At 42.3% G+C, this 18999-nt stretch overlaps 3 protein-coding genes across 3 annotated transcripts; 2 read left to right on the forward strand and 1 right to left on the reverse strand.

Moving 5' to 3' along the window:
* Window positions 1–1438: 1438 nt before the first annotated feature.
* On the forward strand, window positions 1439–6427 carry LOC119737917 (plasminogen receptor (KT)-like). Its single transcript, XM_038212571.1, has 4 exons — window positions 1439–1573; window positions 2258–2388; window positions 3146–3255; window positions 4304–6427. The coding sequence occupies exons 1-4, from the start codon at window positions 1493–1495 to the stop codon at window positions 4414–4416; spliced, it is 435 nt and encodes a 144-aa protein (XP_038068499.1). The 5' UTR covers window positions 1439–1492; the 3' UTR covers window positions 4417–6427.
* LOC119737916 (SET domain-containing protein 9-like) lies at window positions 5548–12757 on the reverse strand. Its single transcript, XM_038212570.1, has 6 exons — window positions 12586–12757; window positions 9967–10772; window positions 9212–9335; window positions 8632–8747; window positions 8318–8444; window positions 5548–7250 (listed from the first exon to the last, which is right to left on the reverse strand). The coding sequence occupies exons 1-6, from the start codon at window positions 12663–12665 to the stop codon at window positions 7163–7165; spliced, it is 1341 nt and encodes a 446-aa protein (XP_038068498.1). The 5' UTR covers window positions 12666–12757; the 3' UTR covers window positions 5548–7162.
* Window positions 12758–14690: 1933 nt separating this feature from the next.
* On the forward strand, window positions 14691–18122 carry LOC119737026. Its single transcript, XM_038211091.1, has 2 exons — window positions 14691–16149; window positions 17831–18122. The coding sequence occupies exon 1, from the start codon at window positions 14810–14812 to the stop codon at window positions 16139–16141; it is 1332 nt and encodes a 443-aa protein (XP_038067019.1). The 5' UTR covers window positions 14691–14809; the 3' UTR covers window positions 16142–16149; window positions 17831–18122.
* The last annotated feature ends 877 nt before the right edge of the window (window positions 18123–18999 follow it).

Here is an 18999-nt window from a genome sequence, read left to right on the forward strand (position 1 = left end):
ACTGAAAACCTTTTGTAGTAAATCGTCTCAAAAAAGGGTAAGCATAACAAAAACCGGTTTCATTGCTTGAGGAGCCACAGTGGAAAGAATAAGTATGGGCGTCAATCGCTTCTCAAAAGTGAAGGGGGGGAGGGGGGAGGAGGACATTTATGAGCACTATTCTGATCGTCACGATGGGTGTCGGACGCTTCGCCCCATTTCCACGTCGCCCCATGTCACTTCGCCCCTAACCACTTCGCCCCTAACCACTTCGCCCCATCCCCACATCGCCCCATCCCCGCTTCGCCCCATCCCCACTTCGCCCCATCCCCACTTCGCCCCATCCCCACTTCGCCCCATGTAGATTGGTTCCTCCAAGAGTGAAATTAGGACGCGATGTCAAAGGTATTGTCGTTCTCAGATAAGTGGGAGACGGGTTGGTATAGCCGGGTTGGGAACAAAGTTGGATCTTTTACTTCAAGCTTTTTTCTCGGTAGGGGAGAGTGATAGCTTGAGGGTTGGTTATGAATTTGGTGGGCTAATTCTTTCCGTTGGTTAGCAATTAGTGAATCTGTTGGAATTGTTTTTAAGCCAATAAAATAGATGAGATTTTTTTTTTTTTTTTTTACATGTAACAGCTGGGGTGAAGTGGGGATGGGGCGAAGTGGGAATGGGGCGAAGTGGGAATGGGGCGAAGTGGGGATGGGGCGATGTGGGGATGGGGCGAAGTGGGGATGGGGCGATGTGGGGATGGGGCGATGTGGGGATGGGGCGAAGTGGTTAGGGGCGAAGTGACATGGGGCGACGTGGAAATGGGGCGAAGTGTCCGACATTCGTCACGATCACGGTAGCGCCGTAGCGCGAAGCCTAGCGCTAGAACTCCTTTTTTTGACATTTGGGATGTTACAGTAACATCCCAAATGTCAAAAAAAGGAGTTCTAGCGACCCAGTTAGTGGGACTACGCGAAGCCCTAACGGCGTGGATGGTTCGTGGCCCGCTGAAGGGCCCCCCCCCCCAAACATTTGGATTCTAGCTAGATGCTGTGTCATGTGTGTGGTGCGATCTGATTCTGAGGCAATCTCTGACAACTTAAAGTACGCTACAGTCGTTTCCACATCCGATTACACGTTAACCATTGAGCCACACATTAACTCAAGATGATAGTTTATTAGATTGTATTGCATACTAAGTTCTGTAGGTGCGCATGCACAGAGGAATGCCCGCTTAAAAAAAAAAGAGAACAATTCGGGACCGGTTCACGGTGTCGGTTCTTTAAACACTTTGTTTGGCTAGCTTGACCCCCAGCAAACTCTGTTTAATACTAAAAGGTGAAGAAAACCGGCGCCTACCAAATGTGTACACTTTTGCCAAAACCTAGATTGCAAAGGGAAGGGGGAAGTTGGCTGAATATATGTGTTTTACAACAATTCATTTTCTTATTTCGTTTCGCCCTTTAGATTTTGTTGGGATTTTTTTGGAGGCAAGTGAGTCGTTGACTGTAATCGTTTCAAGATGGGTTCCTTCATGGCAAAAGCGATGGATGAAAGCTTCAAGAAGAACAAGGTCTTTATGGAAGAATCACAGGCGGTAATGGTACGTATGAATGGGATAGTAGCAATACACTTTGTGTTGTACATTTCTAAAAATAATGGGCCAAAATACTAAACTGCCTCTGTTTCCAATAGGAAACAGATTGCCAAACTTTCATTCGTTGGCTTTGAAATATAGCCTGCTGTATGTACAGCTGTCGTTTTTTGTGTGGAAGCCCCCAGAACACGGAAAACTTTAATTGGGCATAAACAATCTCAGATGTCTAATTTCCATGTAATGTTCATAAGAAATAGAAACAAAACGTTCTCTAAACAGTAGCCAGTCTCTACTTTTTGGAGGGGGAGGGGGTTCAAGTAGGGGTCAAAGAAATATTTTCAACTGTTTGCACGGAAACTAACTTGTGCTCCCTACTTTCAACTATAGTTCTGATTCTGAACAACGAATGAAATAAACAGATTAATCTCTATGTAGACAATGTGTGGATGGGGGAGGGGGGGGGCAAGGGAAAAACTTGAACCCCCCTTGTAACGCCGCCACTGTCTAAAAACATCATGGAAACCAGACGTGTCAAAACAGTGAAACTTGAAATTTTGTTGTGTTTTTGCTATACAATATTTATAAAAAATACATATCAGCAGTTAGCTGAACAATTGTCCATTGTCACGTTGCAAAATGAATGCACATTATGACTCTAAAACTGCATTTGTATAACCCATTTCCCTGTAGCTGGAACGACAGATCCAAATGCAGAATCAGATGCGAGAGAGGGCGGTAGCAATGCAGCTCTCCGGTGCCAGGGAGATGTTCACCTGGTTCTCCTCGTTCTACGGAGTGACGGCGTTCTTCTGTTTAGCTGGGTAAATCTGGCAAACTTCTTGCCTAAAAATTAATGTGGCCTGACGTTGCGAACTTAGCAAGTTCTTCTTCAGAGGCTTAGGAAGTTCTTCTTCTTTAGCCTCTGAAGAAGAACTTGCTAAGTTGGCAACGTCAGGCCACATTAATTTTTAGATTTATATATTTCAGGACCATCCAGTCAGTAAGCAGTTTGCGGCAGTCTCACTTTTTTTCAAACTTCTTGCCTGTTAACTTACATGGGAAACTCCCTTCAACTTTTTTCACCCGTCCTTGAAATTTAACCCAAGAGTTAGAAACCACATCGTGAATTTGAATTGTATTTGTAGTATTCAATTTAAAAACAGATATAAAAACCACATTTGCAAACATAAATGTCCATTTTTAATGCCATCCAAAGATATCTGGACTCAGTTTCAGCAGAAAACATCGCAAAAATTAGTTTTGAGAGCTGTCAACTGGTAGTATACAAAACGCGGCATTTTGGTTGATAACAAAAATGTAAGCCACATCATCGACCATTCTTGCCTGTCAATCAAACAGTGCACATTGACCAATCAGATCACGACTTTTGGTCAGGTGACCATGGTAGCTCTGCCAAATTTGGTCAAAACCACTGTGAGAAATGTACACATACCAGAAGTAGGCGAGGCTTATGACCCAATTCAGAATAATACATTGTTACCCATCAGGTTGAAAATACCCTTCCAGTTTCAACCCATGCCCTCAGTTTAAACAGATGTTGTATTTATTCCTTTGTAGGTTTTTGAAGAGGAAAAACCCAGCTGTTCTTGGTCCCCTTCTCCCCTTGACGTTTATTCTGGGATACCAGTATGACTACACCTACGGAACAAAGGTCCTGAGAATACGAGGCAAGTAAAAAGTAACGGTTGTGTGTGCAACAACGCCCTCTGGTGTCGTAAAAGGAAAATCCCATCAGGCGAAGCATGTCAATTTCAATATCCATTGTATGTACCTTCTTCTGAAATCAAGCCACCATGTGAATATTGTAAAAAAAAATGTGCTTACATGTAGGCCTACTCTTCACATTTACTTCCCGTGTTCGTGAGGCCATGAGACCAGTTTGCTGCAGCTGCTCGAGATCAGCAACATCTGGTTTCTACCCTTGCAATTACCCTTTATATGCTCCTGGATGGAGAGAGGCAATTGCAGTAAAGTATCTTGCCCAAGGACACAAATACCAAGTTCCCCAGTTATAGTACAATTGCTAATGTCTCCGAAATTATAACCATGGAACCACGATTCTGCAATGGCTCCAATAATTTCAAACTGAAAGCAAGAAAACTACATTTCATCTTTCTGGACTTTTTCATCAATGGCCATTGCAATAGAGGAATTTATTCTATGAATCTAGGTTAAGAAGAGAATCCGTAAGAAAGTGTCCTCAACACCAATATTTGTGATGCGATCAAGCTAAATGAGTCGTTTGTCGGGAACTTTCATTCGGAGATTAAGGCCAAAATAGGGCCACTTCATCACATCACTTCATCACATCTCTTGGTGTTCCAACTTCCATAATTTTTGAACTAAAAATGGTACCAGCATGCGGTTTTCACAGCAGTAATGCTGAGATTGTGTTCTTTTAAAATCTGTAAAAACACAAAATTGACCAGGGTCGACAAACGACTCATTTAGCTTGATCGCATCACATTTGTTGAAATTTTCCCAACCAGATATGATCCACTGAACAGAGCAGTGGTAGAGCAATACACAAATAGTCTACATGGGCGGATCCAGCAGTGGTTGGGGGGGGGGGGGGGGGTAGCAGGCATGTGCTACATTTCTCTGCACAATTTTCCTATTTCTTGCGGCCCACTGGCCTACTGGTACTGTACGTCCGTTGGCACTGATTCTGTCTATCACTACATGTTCCATTGTATTTTGCATTTTGGTGCACAGAGGGGGCGGAGTCAATCTTGAAGGAGGAGAGGAACCTGCTACCTGTCCCTCTGGGTCTGCCTAACTTAGCGAGCATCGATGCGGCGAGAAATGCCTCCGAGTCATCACCATAAGTAGCCTCAGGAATATGTCTGCTTATTGCAGAGCAGACCGACTGTAGCGTGTTTGTATCACATTAGTACAATTTCAACGCTAGACCCAGTAGTGTAACTGTGGGCAGTTGGAGGAGGTAGGGACCACTATGTTTTCACCACAAAAAAGCTCATTGTAATTCTGAGCATTGGGGGGGGGGGGGGGGAGGGGCCTCAACAGGGACACAGGCCTAAACAGGAGTTGGACCCGTGCCCCCCCCCCCTAGTTACACCACTGGTTTGATGGCAGTTTTAAGTGTATACAATACATAATGAGTTTTCTTTAATAGTGTCGAGAACAAAATTGGTATATTTTCCAAGATTTCAGTGTTTCAAACCTGGTTATGGTCATCCCTGATTTTTTCTCAAAGATTCTTTTAGTAAAACACGGGTGTTGGAATAGTGAATTGGTTAAAATAAAAACGTGGAGAATAGTTGATTTCATTCGGTTTATAGACTGTAGTCATATTTTATAAAATTAACTATGCAGGGAAAGAAGGAAATTGTTTTTTGTTTAATATCTCATAAGAAAAGTTGACCTGCATTTAGGAGTCCTTAAATAATGATCAACTTTCGTGGTATTATGTGTCTAACGTTGTATTACTGTACATGTACTGTGTTCTGAGTGCTAGGAATTCCCGACAGTATACAGCCCTGCCTATTACTGTATTGCCTGAAACCAGCCGATAACTCTATGGTTTGGATTCTTAAGTGAATAAACACGATGTGATACAATGTAGTAAAGGTGCTATTGGGTTAAATGTCATGCAATCCATTTGTTTTTACTAAAGGGTTCAAATTCATCATTACCGTCATCCCCGCAGAAAGGAATACGAAAAAGCTGTGATAAAATCTCAAACCATGACATAACAGATTCATTTTTGCAACTGCAAATCACTGCGATTTCCTTCTATAATTGTATACACAGTACATGTGTAAAATACAACATGATACATGTACTCTGTAATAATACTTCCTCGCATCAGTTAGAAGGCTGTGCACAAACGAGGAAGTGAATGAAATCCTAACGTCCAATTCAAACACTGCCAGAGGACACTTCCGAAATCAAAGCGGATAGAAAATGTGGTTAGAGTTAGTCATTGTTGTCTTTTTAATTTGACAGTCTGTAGCTCTAGCCACTGATGACAATCTATCAGTAGACAGTTATTTCCAATCGTAGATATTTATAAATTTTACAATATTTCATTCTTACTATATGAAGAAATTACAGTTTGGTACAGTCTTGTGCGTTTGTGTAAAATTAGTTTTAGTGTATTTCATTAGAAAAAACTGGAAAAGAATGTTGCAGCCTGACGCTGCTTTTTCTTCATATATCATGTCAATGAAGGTCAGTCATTGCAAAAATGATAAGACATGAATCTGGGACTGAGAAACATTTCCAATTTTGTTAGGAAATACTTGAGAAACATTTCCAATTTTGTTAGGAAATACTTGAGAAACATTTCCAATTTTGTTAGGAAATACATGAATGTCTATGAATTTAAGACTCCAAAATTACATTTGAGAGATTTATTTGTTTATTTTAATGAGTTGATGGTATTGTAACAGGGTTAGGAACAGGGCTAGGAAAAACACATCTGACAATATCCTCAATAAACTCTTCTTAAATGACACTCCTACAAGGCTACAATCTTGTATTCTTTTCAACCTCAAAATTGGGGGAAAAACACTAATTTAAAGTCTATGTTTTCTTATAAAAGTTGCAATGGAGAATTTATCAATGCAACAAAACAGTAGACATTTCTCAGGGGCTATCCTTTTTGTAATTTCCATACTGGTTAGAAAAAATGATAAGCCTGCAAATTTTCAAATTTGTAGTATTTTTTTAGTAATTTAGAAGTTAAAAGATATAAAATTTTAGATTTTCCAAACAACTGCTACCCATTTTGTGAATTTTGTTTTAGAGTCAGAAAACATTCTATGATTCAAATAATTGTAATAATGATTTGAAAAATAAATAGATATTTCTATTTTGTGCTTTTAATACCTGACGGTATTGTTTTTATTTTCCCCGAGTTGTTTGACCTTCCAATTTGTGGCTGGGTTAAAGATGAACTTCCAAAATGTTTTTTTTTTTATTTAGCCTTTACAACTTCTATATACAATTGCTGTAGAAACCCTCTCTCTCTCTGTGGTATGATCGAAACCAAACCATGAATCCTCCAAAACCTGTCCCATTGCAGGAAACCCACAGCCTACTGTTTGTTCTCAAACTTTCAATGGATACGAAAGCCCCGCGTAAAAAAAATGGTGGAATTTGAAGGATTGGGTTGGTCGCGATCTTCTTCCATTTCCAAAAAAAAAATCACAATCCCTGCTCGCCTGCTCCTCAACATCGACAAGGTCATACGGTCAGCGAGCTTTTTCATCTGCAGCCCCAACCCTCTGGAACAAAACTACCCAATCACATCAAGGAAGCCCCAACCCTGGACATTTTCAAAGCTAATCTTAAACCCATCTGTTCACTGCAAATGTTATATAATGTTAGTGTTTTCCTCTGTTAATTGTTCAGCGCATTGGGACCCCGTGTAAAATGCGCTTTATAAGAATGGTTCATTATTATTATTATTATTTAAATATAAATATACCAAAGAACAATTGAATAAATTAAAAACCATTTAAAAAATAAAATCGGCCTTTGATGGATCGTCTAGGCGAATAATGCTGGTTGCTGTGGCTTGGTTTGTTCTCAAACCCACATTTTCTGCTAGTGGACGATGGTGAAATATGAAGAAAACAGTTCCTCTCCACATTGGATCTCTCTTAAAGACACGAGGACAACTGTACGCATCAACCTGTGAAAGAACAAACCTCATCTGTTCAATCAAATCAAATTAAAATTGGATGGATGGGGGAAGCTGGGGGGGGGGGGGGGTGCGGGGGGGGGGGGGGGGGGGGGGGGGGGGGGGTGGGGAGGTGGGGGTGGGGGGGGGGGGGGGGGGGGGGGGGGGGTGGGGAAGGAAGGGAAGTCATATGAACTTTATGATTGATACTTTTAAAAAGAGCTCATTAAAGCTCTATGTGCCAGGACCACGTTCTAGAGGGGGGGGGGGGGGGGGGGGTAGGAGGGCTTTAGCCCTCCCCCCCCAAATATTGTCTACCCCCAAAAATAAATTTCGTAAAAAAAAATTGCATTAGCCAAAAGAAGGATTGTGATGTACATGCGAATGGTCTCCCCCTAAAGAAAAGTCGTGACAAGGGTGCATTGTAGTTAATATAGTGTGAATGATTTTAGGATTTTATTGGCGCTCCCCATTGAAAATATGGCATGAGCCCCCCCCCCCCCCCCCCCCCCCCCCCTCCCCCTATTGATTTTCGGAGGCCTATAAGTGTCTGAAGAAAATAACCGGTCTACATTTCTGCACACCTCCCTAAAAAAAATTCTGGATCCACCCTCCTAGCCCCCCCCCCCCCAAATATTGGTTCTAAAACCGCGCCTGGCCAGGACAATAGCGTGCAAGCACAAGTTCAAGAGCATATAGCACAAAGTACATCATTCGTCTTCATCAAAATAAGCAAGGGCGAATCTGGTCCAAAAATTATGTCGAGGGGTGCGGGGCCCGCTTAAGGGCCACGAAATTTTTTTTTCATTCAAGATCTCTGTGGTGCGATCTGAGGCAATTTCTGAACACTTGAACCTTTTTTTCTTAGGAAAAGATTATTGCGAAAAGATTATTACAACTTGGGTTCGTTTTTTGGGTGGCCCCCTTTGTCCCCGTCCCCCACCCCGGATCCGCCCCTGATGCACAGTGGCAATGCGTAGTCCCGCCTCACTCCTAGTTTGTGACCACTGAAGGGGGAGGGTGCTTGTGCATGCAGTCTATAGATTAAAAGGCTCTCAATGAGATGACTTCATGCCCACCTTGGGTTTGAGGAGTCCCCTTGCTGGTAGGTGGAGCTGTAGAACACATTAGGGATGAATTGAAGCAGATGAAATGGAAATGAATCTGGCACGTCAAACTCTTGATATGCTACATTGGCCTCATTACCTGCAGATTAAAAAATAAGTTACATTTTTTTCAGGCGCCCTCGACATTTTCTGAATTTTGCAAGCTTCATTCATGAGCCTTATTTCTGTTTAGCGGAGAGGTAAGTCCAATTATACTATCTGGCTATACACAATGTAAATTTTCAAAATTGAGAAAAACATTTATTCCACATGTTTGATTTGTTCACCTTTGTTTTGATTATTGACATACTGTCCTACAGCCATCGGATTGGACGGTGCCTCGGTCAACCAGGTGAGGTCAGAGGTCAAGTACGGTCCCATCCTATCTCGCTGGGTGCAAGACCTACATTGAAAAGTATACAACTTTTTGTTACAGATCTTTGTTATCAAGTATTCTTCTTTTCTTCTTTATCAAATGAGCCACAATCAAAAATTGACTAGTAGCTCCCTTTCAATTGAATCAATGCAGAAAAATGAAATGGGTACATTTCTACGGTAATTTTCTAAGGTGTTGGTGCTGTTGTTTTCTTGCCAATGCTCCCCCATTCCCCCACCCCCCCCCCCCCCGCCCCTCCGAGCACACCACTGCCATTGAAGCTTAACCCACCTATAAGTGCTGAAAGTGCTAACATAATTGTTGTACTACAGTACTAGAATATAATGCAACATATTTTTAATGTTTTTATGGGACTTTGAAATAAACAAGCTTTGACATGTTTGATATATAACATTCAATACAATTTGAATGTTTAAATTTCATGACACCAAGCAAACAAGGGGATTTCATAGCCCTAAAGCTTCCAATACCTGTACACCATTCTTGAGATACCCTTGTCGTTTCCGTCAATCAGAGTTCCGTCCAGACATCGGAATATGAACGGATTGGCTACGGACTGCAGTAAAATAGGCTCCCAGGACTTGTAGACCGTGCCTATAAAACAAGGATAAACATTAAAATAATAATTGATGAAGCTCATCAAATTATAGCTGCTTTTAAACAGGTGGGTATCGTTGAACTTGTCTGATACACTGTAAGTGATATAACACTGGGTCCGGACCTTGGTTCAAATCCTTTCTGGGATAAAAAGTGTATTTTGTTCCAATTACAGTTTCTCGTCCCCTAAACTTTTTTGTTTGTTTCCCAAAATGCAATATGAAAGTTTTCAAAACGTCAGTATTGAAAACAGTGTTGTAGTCGAGTCCATCACAAGTCCTCACAAGTCCATCACAAGTCCTCACAAGTCCTCACAAGTCCTCACAAGTCAGGAAGTCTTAATCCCTGGTCATATCACAAGCTTTTCAAAGGCATTCTATGACAAAGGCATTCCTTTGTTATTGTTCACCCCTGTTATTTGTGACTGGACTTGTGATGGACTAAACTACAACATTGGTGGCATGAAGTATTAGCTTAAAGCTGCCGGAACATTCAAGATTGTCAGGTCAGATTCTGTTGTTGGAATTTATCACAAATACACATATGCTATGCACTCTGCCAGTCAATGACAAAATACATGCAAGATACAAGTTTTCAAACAATACCATCTAGGATGTTTTGGACTTGCCTGGATACATTGCAACTACAGTTTCAGCTGGGATGGTTCCACGAGTCACAAACACCCCGGTCCCACCCCCTGTGATGCTGCTCGGCTGTCGCTCGATGGTGAAACCCAGCATTCTCTGCATGACCTCTAACCCCTCCTGACATCTCAGTCTGGTACCCTGTACCTTCTGCACATCGTTTCTTTGATTCTGAGACGTTGCGCATGTGTAGCCTCTCGATGAGGTAGTATTAGCCAATGTACATACCATTTCTACAGTTGGCTTCATGGCAAAACTTTTGGTAACTCTCCATGTACATTGCTGGCTGCAGTGATAACATGATAACTCCTTTCCAGGAAAGTTTGTGCCCTTCACTTGTTGACCAAACATTTGCAATTCCAAACATTTACATTTGAACCAAAAGAAAAACGTCAAGTGTAGATACTTCAGATTGCAGTACAATTGTAGCACATGGACACGCAATCTCTTGTTAAGTTCTTCCAACAAGTATATGAAGCTTTGTCTTATTTCAGAGTTGTTCTGTGGGGGTGTTTGACCACTCGTCCGACACCCCTTCTTGTTTGGGTACTGGCACCAGTAATGACCTTGTTTACACCTGTTCGGTACTTCCACTGAATGGAAGTGCCTATTGCTTCCAATCCTCTCGTTTGCTTGACCTCCTGACCTCTGAACTTTGTGGTTATGCATCGCATCCTTGGAGCCATTATCCTGCCTGGACAGGCCAGTAAAGAAAAGAAGTAACGACTGTTCAACTTTGCCGTCGGAGATGACTTTGTCGTTTCTCTCACCTTCAACTGTTCGAACCTTTCTGCAAAACAAAATGAAACCAAAAAACTAGACAATTAAATTAATGATCACAGCAACCTACTTTTCCAACAAACAACATGACGAAATGGTTGACATTTATTTTCAAATTTTATTCAAATAACTGCAAATTTGGCACAGGTATTTCAAACCTTAAAATCCTTTCATAATTCTACATCTGGTGCAACTGGCATGGCATGGAGTGATTAAACTCCTAGTCCTAGGCTATACTGTTGCATTATTGCTTCCTACTCCTATCTATAAATGTGCGCAGTGCACAAGTTTGGTCATCTTTGACAATAAATAAAGAGTAAACATTGCGGCTAGTATTATGACAGTCTATGCATATGGCTATACTAGGCCCAGTAATTAACAGCATAGCAAAAAAAAACCACCCAGATATTGCAAATCTCTATGACACTATAAAAATGCACTTCCAACCAGATCCCTTTAATACAATGTAGTAGCGTGATTAATTGTTGAACTACCATCCATGCCCAGCATGCCCAGGATCGAATCCAGGATACTTTATTTAGAGACTTTTCCCTTTTTTTCAATACTTGTTACTAGCCCCCTCCCCTTGCATGTTTTAAATACAATAGGGCTACTATTTTTTTATTGAGGTAGATTTCATTTTCTTTTTCTTTTTAAGTTTAACTTTAACTAGTTTAAGCCGGAAATAAAGTCCGAGAACCACTCGGTTGATGTCCGGTTCCCAGGCCAAAACTTCAGATCCTTAGGCTTTACGTTGAATACAATCGGGATCACTCAGGACGTAACAGAACCAGACCGTCGACAGCCTGACTGCATCAGTAGGTCAGTGCAGTGCTAGCCCGACTGCGTCTGGCCGTACAGTACTAGCGCAATTAGCTCTGTAGTACGGCCAGACGCCCGATGCTTCCACAGAGACTGAATTTTGTTGGCCGCCGATGTAGCGATTTTGCTACATCTTTCGATCGCGATTATCTTTTCATCCAGGACACCAATTTCCAAAGTTCAGGTTCGTAGTCGTAGAGCAACTCATACCTTTTCGAAAAAAACGTTGTTTGTCTCAATATTTTCATCCATCTGGCCACAAGACGAATTTCAGTCATCAGATTCCACAAATATCGTCCCCCATGCGATTTCAAAATGGCGGCCGCGCTGTAATGTATGCAATATGCAGGCGCGCCTGCGCAAACTCATGAATATGCATAAACAGTCTCTGACGTATGACCTCGTGTTTTTGGAAGTACGGCCCCGCCGCATGCACGTCCAAAAACACGAGGTCATACGTCAGAGACTGTTTATGCATATTCATGAGTTTGCGCGGGCGCGCCTGCATCAGGGGTGTGAGTGACCTCTGACAAAAATAGCTGAAAATAGCTGAAAATAGCTGAAAACAGCTGAAAAAGGTGTAAAAAAAGCTGAACTTTGGAAATCTCCTATACTTTTGTACACAGCAAGTGAGGGAAATAGCTGAAATCCAAAACAAAAAAGCTGAAATCAGCTAAAAAGCTGAGATTTCACACCCCTGTGCATATTGCATATGAGTTGCTCTACGACTACAAACCTTAACTTTGGAAATTGGTGTCCTGGATGAAAAGATAATCGCGATCGAAAGATGTAGCAAAATCGCTACATCGGCGGCCAACAAAATTCAGTCTCCGTGGAAGCATCGGGCGTCTGGCCGTACTACAGAGCTTGCGATAGTACTGTACGGCCGGCGGCCAGACGCAGTCGGGCTAGTGCAGTGCATGCACCTCAGTCTCATCTCAGTCTCACTCTCAGCCATGTCAGCTCACCAGCCACGGCGAAAAATGAATTGAAATGCTTACCTTTTTCTGATATTCAAGGCAATCCATGGAACGAATCTATACTTGTACTGTTTCCATCGCTTTGCCAAGGTACCAAGCATTTCAGCTGCTATTACGCTCTTCAAACGTTTGAATCAAGTCAAACACAGCCCATCGGCATCATCAACAGGTTTAATGTCCATGGGGGCTGCCATCTTGGAAATACAATCCAGTCATGTCACGAGAGGGCGCTATCCCACCTAAAACTCAGCAAATGGACTTCAATAATTCCACAGTTATAAGCTTCCGTCTACACCAGAAGTAAAGGTCAAATGGCTTTGTACCCGGGGATCCAAAATATTGCCCGACACAATGTCCAACTGATCGCAAACAATGAGAACGGTACTCCATTTATTTGGAAACTTATAGTTCACCATAGTTTTTAAAATGTACAACATTTGCTTTTGCTGCAATTTTCAGAAATAAATGGATTTGGAGGATTAGTATGTTATATAAAATATTGTTAAACTGACTTGTTTCATGTTTTGGGCTCGTAGATGCTGGAGAAACCAAGAAAACCTATCATGTTCTTGTAGTCTGGTTCCCTGATCCCACTTAAGATGAAACGAAGCAATTAATACACTTTGGGGAATTGTAAGGTCAGGGAATCAGTCTAGCAGGCTTGTACCCCTTCAGGCCTGGTGTGTGATCAATTGCAAATAACAGTCAGAATAACTAAATATGAAAAATTAAGAACAGTTTTTGAAAAAAAACAGTTTTCTCCAACGCTGGTCGGCCGACCAGCGTTGTGATGACGTCACAAACAGTGATGACGTCACAAACATGTCCAATTTTTGGACAGTTATTTATGCAAGGTTTCGTCTTCATGCCTTGACCCGTTTAGTAGAATTCCGTGAAGTTGTTTTATATTGAGGTCCCTTTAGTTCGTTGGCTCTTTCCATTGTCGACTACAACAATAATTTATGTTCTGAGCAGTGGCGTAGCCAGAAATTTTTCAGTGGGGGGCGCTGAAACATTTATGGGGGTGCGTCATGTAGGGGCGTCAATCGCTTCTCAAAAGTGGGGGGGGGGGACATACCTTGATCAGAACTGCGCGAGCGCGAAGCGCGAAGCCCTTACGGCGTGAGGGTTCGGGGCCCGCTTAAGGGCCTCGAAAAAAATTGGATTCTAGATGTTATGTGGTGTGATCTGAAGTAATTTCTTACCACTTTCCTCCATGCTTTAACTAACATTTTTTCAGCAAAAGATAATTATTTGAACATCGTTTTCGAGGTTGGAGTCATTGAATCAGCTATCGGTATTGTGAGCTATAGGCGTGGGGTTCGGGGCCCGCTTAAGGGCCCCGAAAAAATTGGATTCTCGATGCTCTGTGGTGTGATCTGAGGCAATTTCTTATCACTTTAACCAATAATTATCTTAGCACAAAAGATAATAATTTAAACATAATTTACTTTAGTAAAGGCATAAGAAACATTTTTGAACATTGTTTTCGAGGTTGGAGTCATTGAATCTGCTACCAGAATTCTGAGCTATAGGCGTGGGGTTCGGGGCCCGCTTAAGGGCCCCGAAAAATGTTGGACTCTAAATGCTCTGTGGTGCTATCTGAGGCAATTTCTGACCACTTTAACCAATGTTTTCTAAGCAAATACACTGTAGTACATAATAGGGCCCTGTAAATGAGACACGAGTTCAAAAATCTGGGGGGGGGGGGGGGACAATTGATATTGTGTCCCCCACCCTTCAAAATGTGGGGGGGGGGGGGGACCAGTCCCCCTGTCCCCCCAGGATTGACGCCCATGGCGTCATGTAGATCAATGATATTTTTTTTAGATACTCAAAATTTTCGTTGTTGGGGGGGGGGGGCGACTGGGGGAGGGGACGACAAGGTTTCATGGGGCGCCCCCCGTGGCTACGCCACTGATTTCAAGGAATTTTAAGTGGTCTATTATTACTATTTAGCTTAATATATGAATGAAGGAAAAAGTTTGTGCGTGGCCGATTCGCGTGATATCGCTGACTGAAACTGTGTGACCCACGGACCACCTGTCTATAATACGTGTTCCGTGGTGTGAGCGAGCAGTGCAGTGGGTGTTAATACGCATTCTACCTCGTTCTCGATATTCACCTCGAGACCACGTGAGATAGCGCGGCGTGACCAAGCGTGTTCATTGTGCTGCTGAACCTCGCGACGTTCAGACGTGACTTATTGTCCGTGGCGAATAGTTTTCTATATTTTACGCACAGCATGGCTGGACAACCGACTGAGCACGGCGAGTTGACCCTGAGCCCGGAGGATGAAGATCTGTTTGCTCTCCTCTCACCATCCTGTAAGTTGAATAGTCCTCGGGGCTCAGGGTCTCTTGACGGGCTCTCTGGGTTTCCACCCGCGCAGCCTGGTGGTGGCCAGGAATGGCGCACAAAAACAGGTAATACTGTTAGTAAAAAAGGGAAGTTTCCTCAGAATAAAAAACGAAGCTATGAGGAGAACACGAACGAGTCGCAGTTGGATAATTCCGAAACTGTACACAAATGTTCCCCAGACATAATGGCTTTAGGCCAAATGATGAAAGGTGCAATGGAATCAATGCAGACAAGCTTCACTAAACAATTCCAAGAATTTACCCAAATGTTCATGGCCGTGCAGCCACAGTCTAATGACGAGGCTGAGAGCGAATCTGCTCACAAAGTAATGTCGCCGAAACGGCGAAAAATGGATGGTGGAAATACTAGCCACTATGACCATGAGTCTAGCGTTGCAAGACTACTTGAGGAAACAAACCCTGATACCGCCAGCACAACTGCTGCAACATCAGAAAATAATTCTGAACAAAACGAGTTACTTGCAAATATTGCACAAGATTTTCAGATAGATGAACAAACTTCTGATGCAGTACATGCCCAGTTGGCATCAATTGCAAACTCTATAATGCGGGACAAATTGTCCGACGACAAAGTAAAAGACATGTATAAAACCTATAACAGACCAAAGAACTGTGAAAAGGTGATCCCAACAAAAGTGAACAAACTCATTTGGGACAATATGTCGAGCAGTACCCGCTCCCAGGATGTCAAATTTCAAAAAATTCAGACATCCGTCATTAAGTCAGTTGTACCTGTGCTTCAGCTTTCGGAACAACTGCTTCAAGCATCCAAAAAGAAGGAGCTTGATAAACTTGACATAAAACCACTGCTGCGTAATGCAACAGATGCGATCGCACTAATGGCTAATGCCAATTATCAGTTGAATATGCGACGCAGGGAATTTATCAAGCAAGATATTAATCCCAATTTTAAACATCTTTGTGATACTACTGTTCAGTTCACTGAACAACTTTTTGGGGATGACCTACCCAAACAAGTCAAAGATATGTCAGAAGTGAATAAGGTTGGCTTAAAATTGGCAATCAGTTCCCGTGGGGGACGTGCGAGAGGTCGGTCGGGGCACAGGTCATATGACAGAGGTGGCCACCAGTACCGGGGCGCAAGAGGCGCTGCAGGCCGGGGTTTTTTGTACTCCCGCCCGTACAACAGCCGCCAATCTTGGCACAGCGGCAAGCAGTCGAACAAGAACAAGTAAAACAGGAGGTAAGACAACCTTCAAATCAATGCCAAATAGAAGCCAATATAGCAGGTCGTTTAAAGGACTTTATTTTGTCTTGGAGGAATATTACCTCAGATAAGCAAATTCTTGATACGGTTCAAAATTGCCATATTGAATTCGAGGAAGGGTGCCGCCCTTTTCAAATATGGCCGCCAACAGAAATTAATTTTCATGAGACGGAGAAAATAAGTCTTGATTTGGAAATAGACAAGCTTATTAAAAAGGGTGTTATAAAACATTCTTTCCATGAAAAGGGACAGTTTGTCTCCACAATTTTCCCCAGACTTAAAAAAGACGGCACTTATAGAATGATTTTGAACTTGAAACAGTTTAACAAATCAGTTGCTTATCATCATTTCAAGATGGATACACTAGTCTCTGCAGTGCGACTAATGAAACGCGACTGCTACATGGCCTCTATTGACTTAAGAGATGCCTATTATTCGGTGCCAATTGCCCAAGAACACCAAAAATTCTTAAAGTTTTCATGGCGAAATAAATTGTATCAATTTACTTGTTTGCCAAATGGTCTAGCGTCAGCCCAAGAATTTTTACAAAACTGCTGAAGCCAGTTTATTCCACCCTAAGAAAGAAGGGCTTTTTATCAGTTGGTTATATTGATGACTCCTACTTACAGGGAGACACAAAAGAAGAATGTACCGAAAATGTTCGGCATTCAGCCTCATTGTTCACCAATCTGGGGTTCTGAGTCCACCCCGACAAATCCGTATTCGAACCAACGCAACAATTAACATTCTTGGGATTTATTCTGAATTCAAATAGTATGACTATTCAACCAACAATTGGTAAAGTTGAAAAGGTCTGTAACCAAATTACATCTGTGTTGAGCAAAAACCTGATTACCATTCAGGATGTTGCGTCCACTATTGGCGTCCTAGTTGCCTGCTTTTCAGGGGTTGAATACGGACAATTGTTCTATAGGAGCATTGAAACAGACAAAATAAAAGCTTTGCAAAACAGCAAAGGTGATTTCTCTGCGCTTATGCGGTTGTCTGAGAAATCCAAAGAAGAGTTAAACTGGTGGCTTACTAATATAGGGGGCAGTGTCAAACAAATTTCTCATGGAGAGCCAGACTTGGTTATTCAGTCAGATGCATCCAAACTTGGTTGGGGTGCGGTCCATAAATCACTTCATGCAGGAGGCAAATGGACAACCACTGAGGCTACTCAGCATATCAATTATCTTGAATTGCTAGCGGCATACTTGGCTTTACGTTCCTTTTGTTCCTCGTCAAGGAATGTCCATGTGCGTATCCAGATGGATAATACCACTGCAGTTGCTTATGTAAATTCTATGGGTGGTATAAAATCTAAGCCATGTAATGAACTCGCACAAAAACTTTGGTTTGGGTGTATAGATCAGAATATATGGGTATCTGCTTCTTATCTCCCAGGATCGCAGAATGTTGCTGCGGATAAGCAGTCCAGATTATTTAATGATAGGACTGAATGGATGCTTAAACCCAAGATTTTCAATCGCATTCAATCCCTTTGGGGCGATATAGTAATTGATTTATTTGCATCCCGACTAAATAAACAAATCTTGCCTTATGTTTCATGGAGGCCAGATCCGGGCGCTCTCTTTGTAGACGCCTTTTCAGTGTCATGGAAACCTTATTTTTTCTATGCGTTTCCTCCCTTCAGCATGATCGCCAGGTGCCTTCAGAAGGTAGATCAAGAAGAGGCAGAAGGGGTGCTGATTTTCCCGCTCTGGACAACCCAATCGTGGTTTCCCAAGCTCATGGCGATGTTAGTAGACAAGCCAGTACTGCTGCCAAGACACAGGGACATGATGACCCTACCAAGCAGCGATCAACTTCATCCTCTACGGAACAAGCTTCGGCTGGTTGCCTGCCACTTATCAGGAAATCCTTCCAAATGCAAAATGTTTCTCAACAAGCAACCGAAATCCTCATGGCCTCATGGCGAGAGGGAACCCGAAACAGTACTCTGGCTACCTCGAAAGATGGCTTCGCTTCTGTCGTCAAGGACAGGTTGATCCAATATGTCCCCCTGTGAACACAGTTTTGGACTTTTTGGCAGAATTATACCATTCTGGCCTTGGCTATAGTGCACTTAATACCGCTCGGTCTGCACTCTCAGCTACGGTAGTGACTAATAATTCCACTACTGTTGGTAATCACCCTTTAATTTGCAGATTTCTTAGAGGTGTATTTCAGTTAAGACCGCCCCAAACAAAATATACAGAGGTTTGGGACGTAAGTATCGTCTTAAGATATTTAAAGAGTCTTTACCCACTACAGGGGTTGACTTTAAAAGAAGTGACTTTTAAGTTAGTTACTCTAATTGCTTTGGTCTCGACACAAAGATGCCAAACTTTTCATTTGATGGATATTAAGAATATGACAGTAAATGATTCGGTTTATACCTTCTTTTTTGCTATACTTAAGCAGAGCCGTCCAGGTCTGCCCAATGTTAAGGTTATTCTGAAGCCTTATTTGACTGATACAAGTCTATGTGTAGTTAAGACTCTGGAAGAGTACTTACGCCGAACAAGGCCTCTCAGAGGAGAGGAAAGTCAATTGTTTATTTCTCATTCTAAACCTCATAAAAAGGTTACCAAGGAAACCATAAGCAAATGGATTAAACAAGTATTGTCAAACTCTGGCATTGACGTGTCAGTATTCAAACCACACAGTACCAGATCAGCTGCAGTGTCTGCGGCAAAAAGGGCTGATGTCACTATAAATGACATACTAAAAACAGCAGGCTGGAGCACAGAAAGCACGTTTGCTAAGTACTATGACAAAGCTATTGTCATCCCAGCAACTGAGTCTTTTGCCAGTGCTGTA

Source organism: Patiria miniata, unplaced genomic scaffold, assembly GCF_015706575.1.
Source record: "Patiria miniata isolate m_02_andy unplaced genomic scaffold, ASM1570657v1 HiC_scaffold_3, whole genome shotgun sequence".
Classification (NCBI taxonomy): domain Eukaryota; kingdom Metazoa; phylum Echinodermata; class Asteroidea; order Valvatida; family Asterinidae; genus Patiria; species Patiria miniata.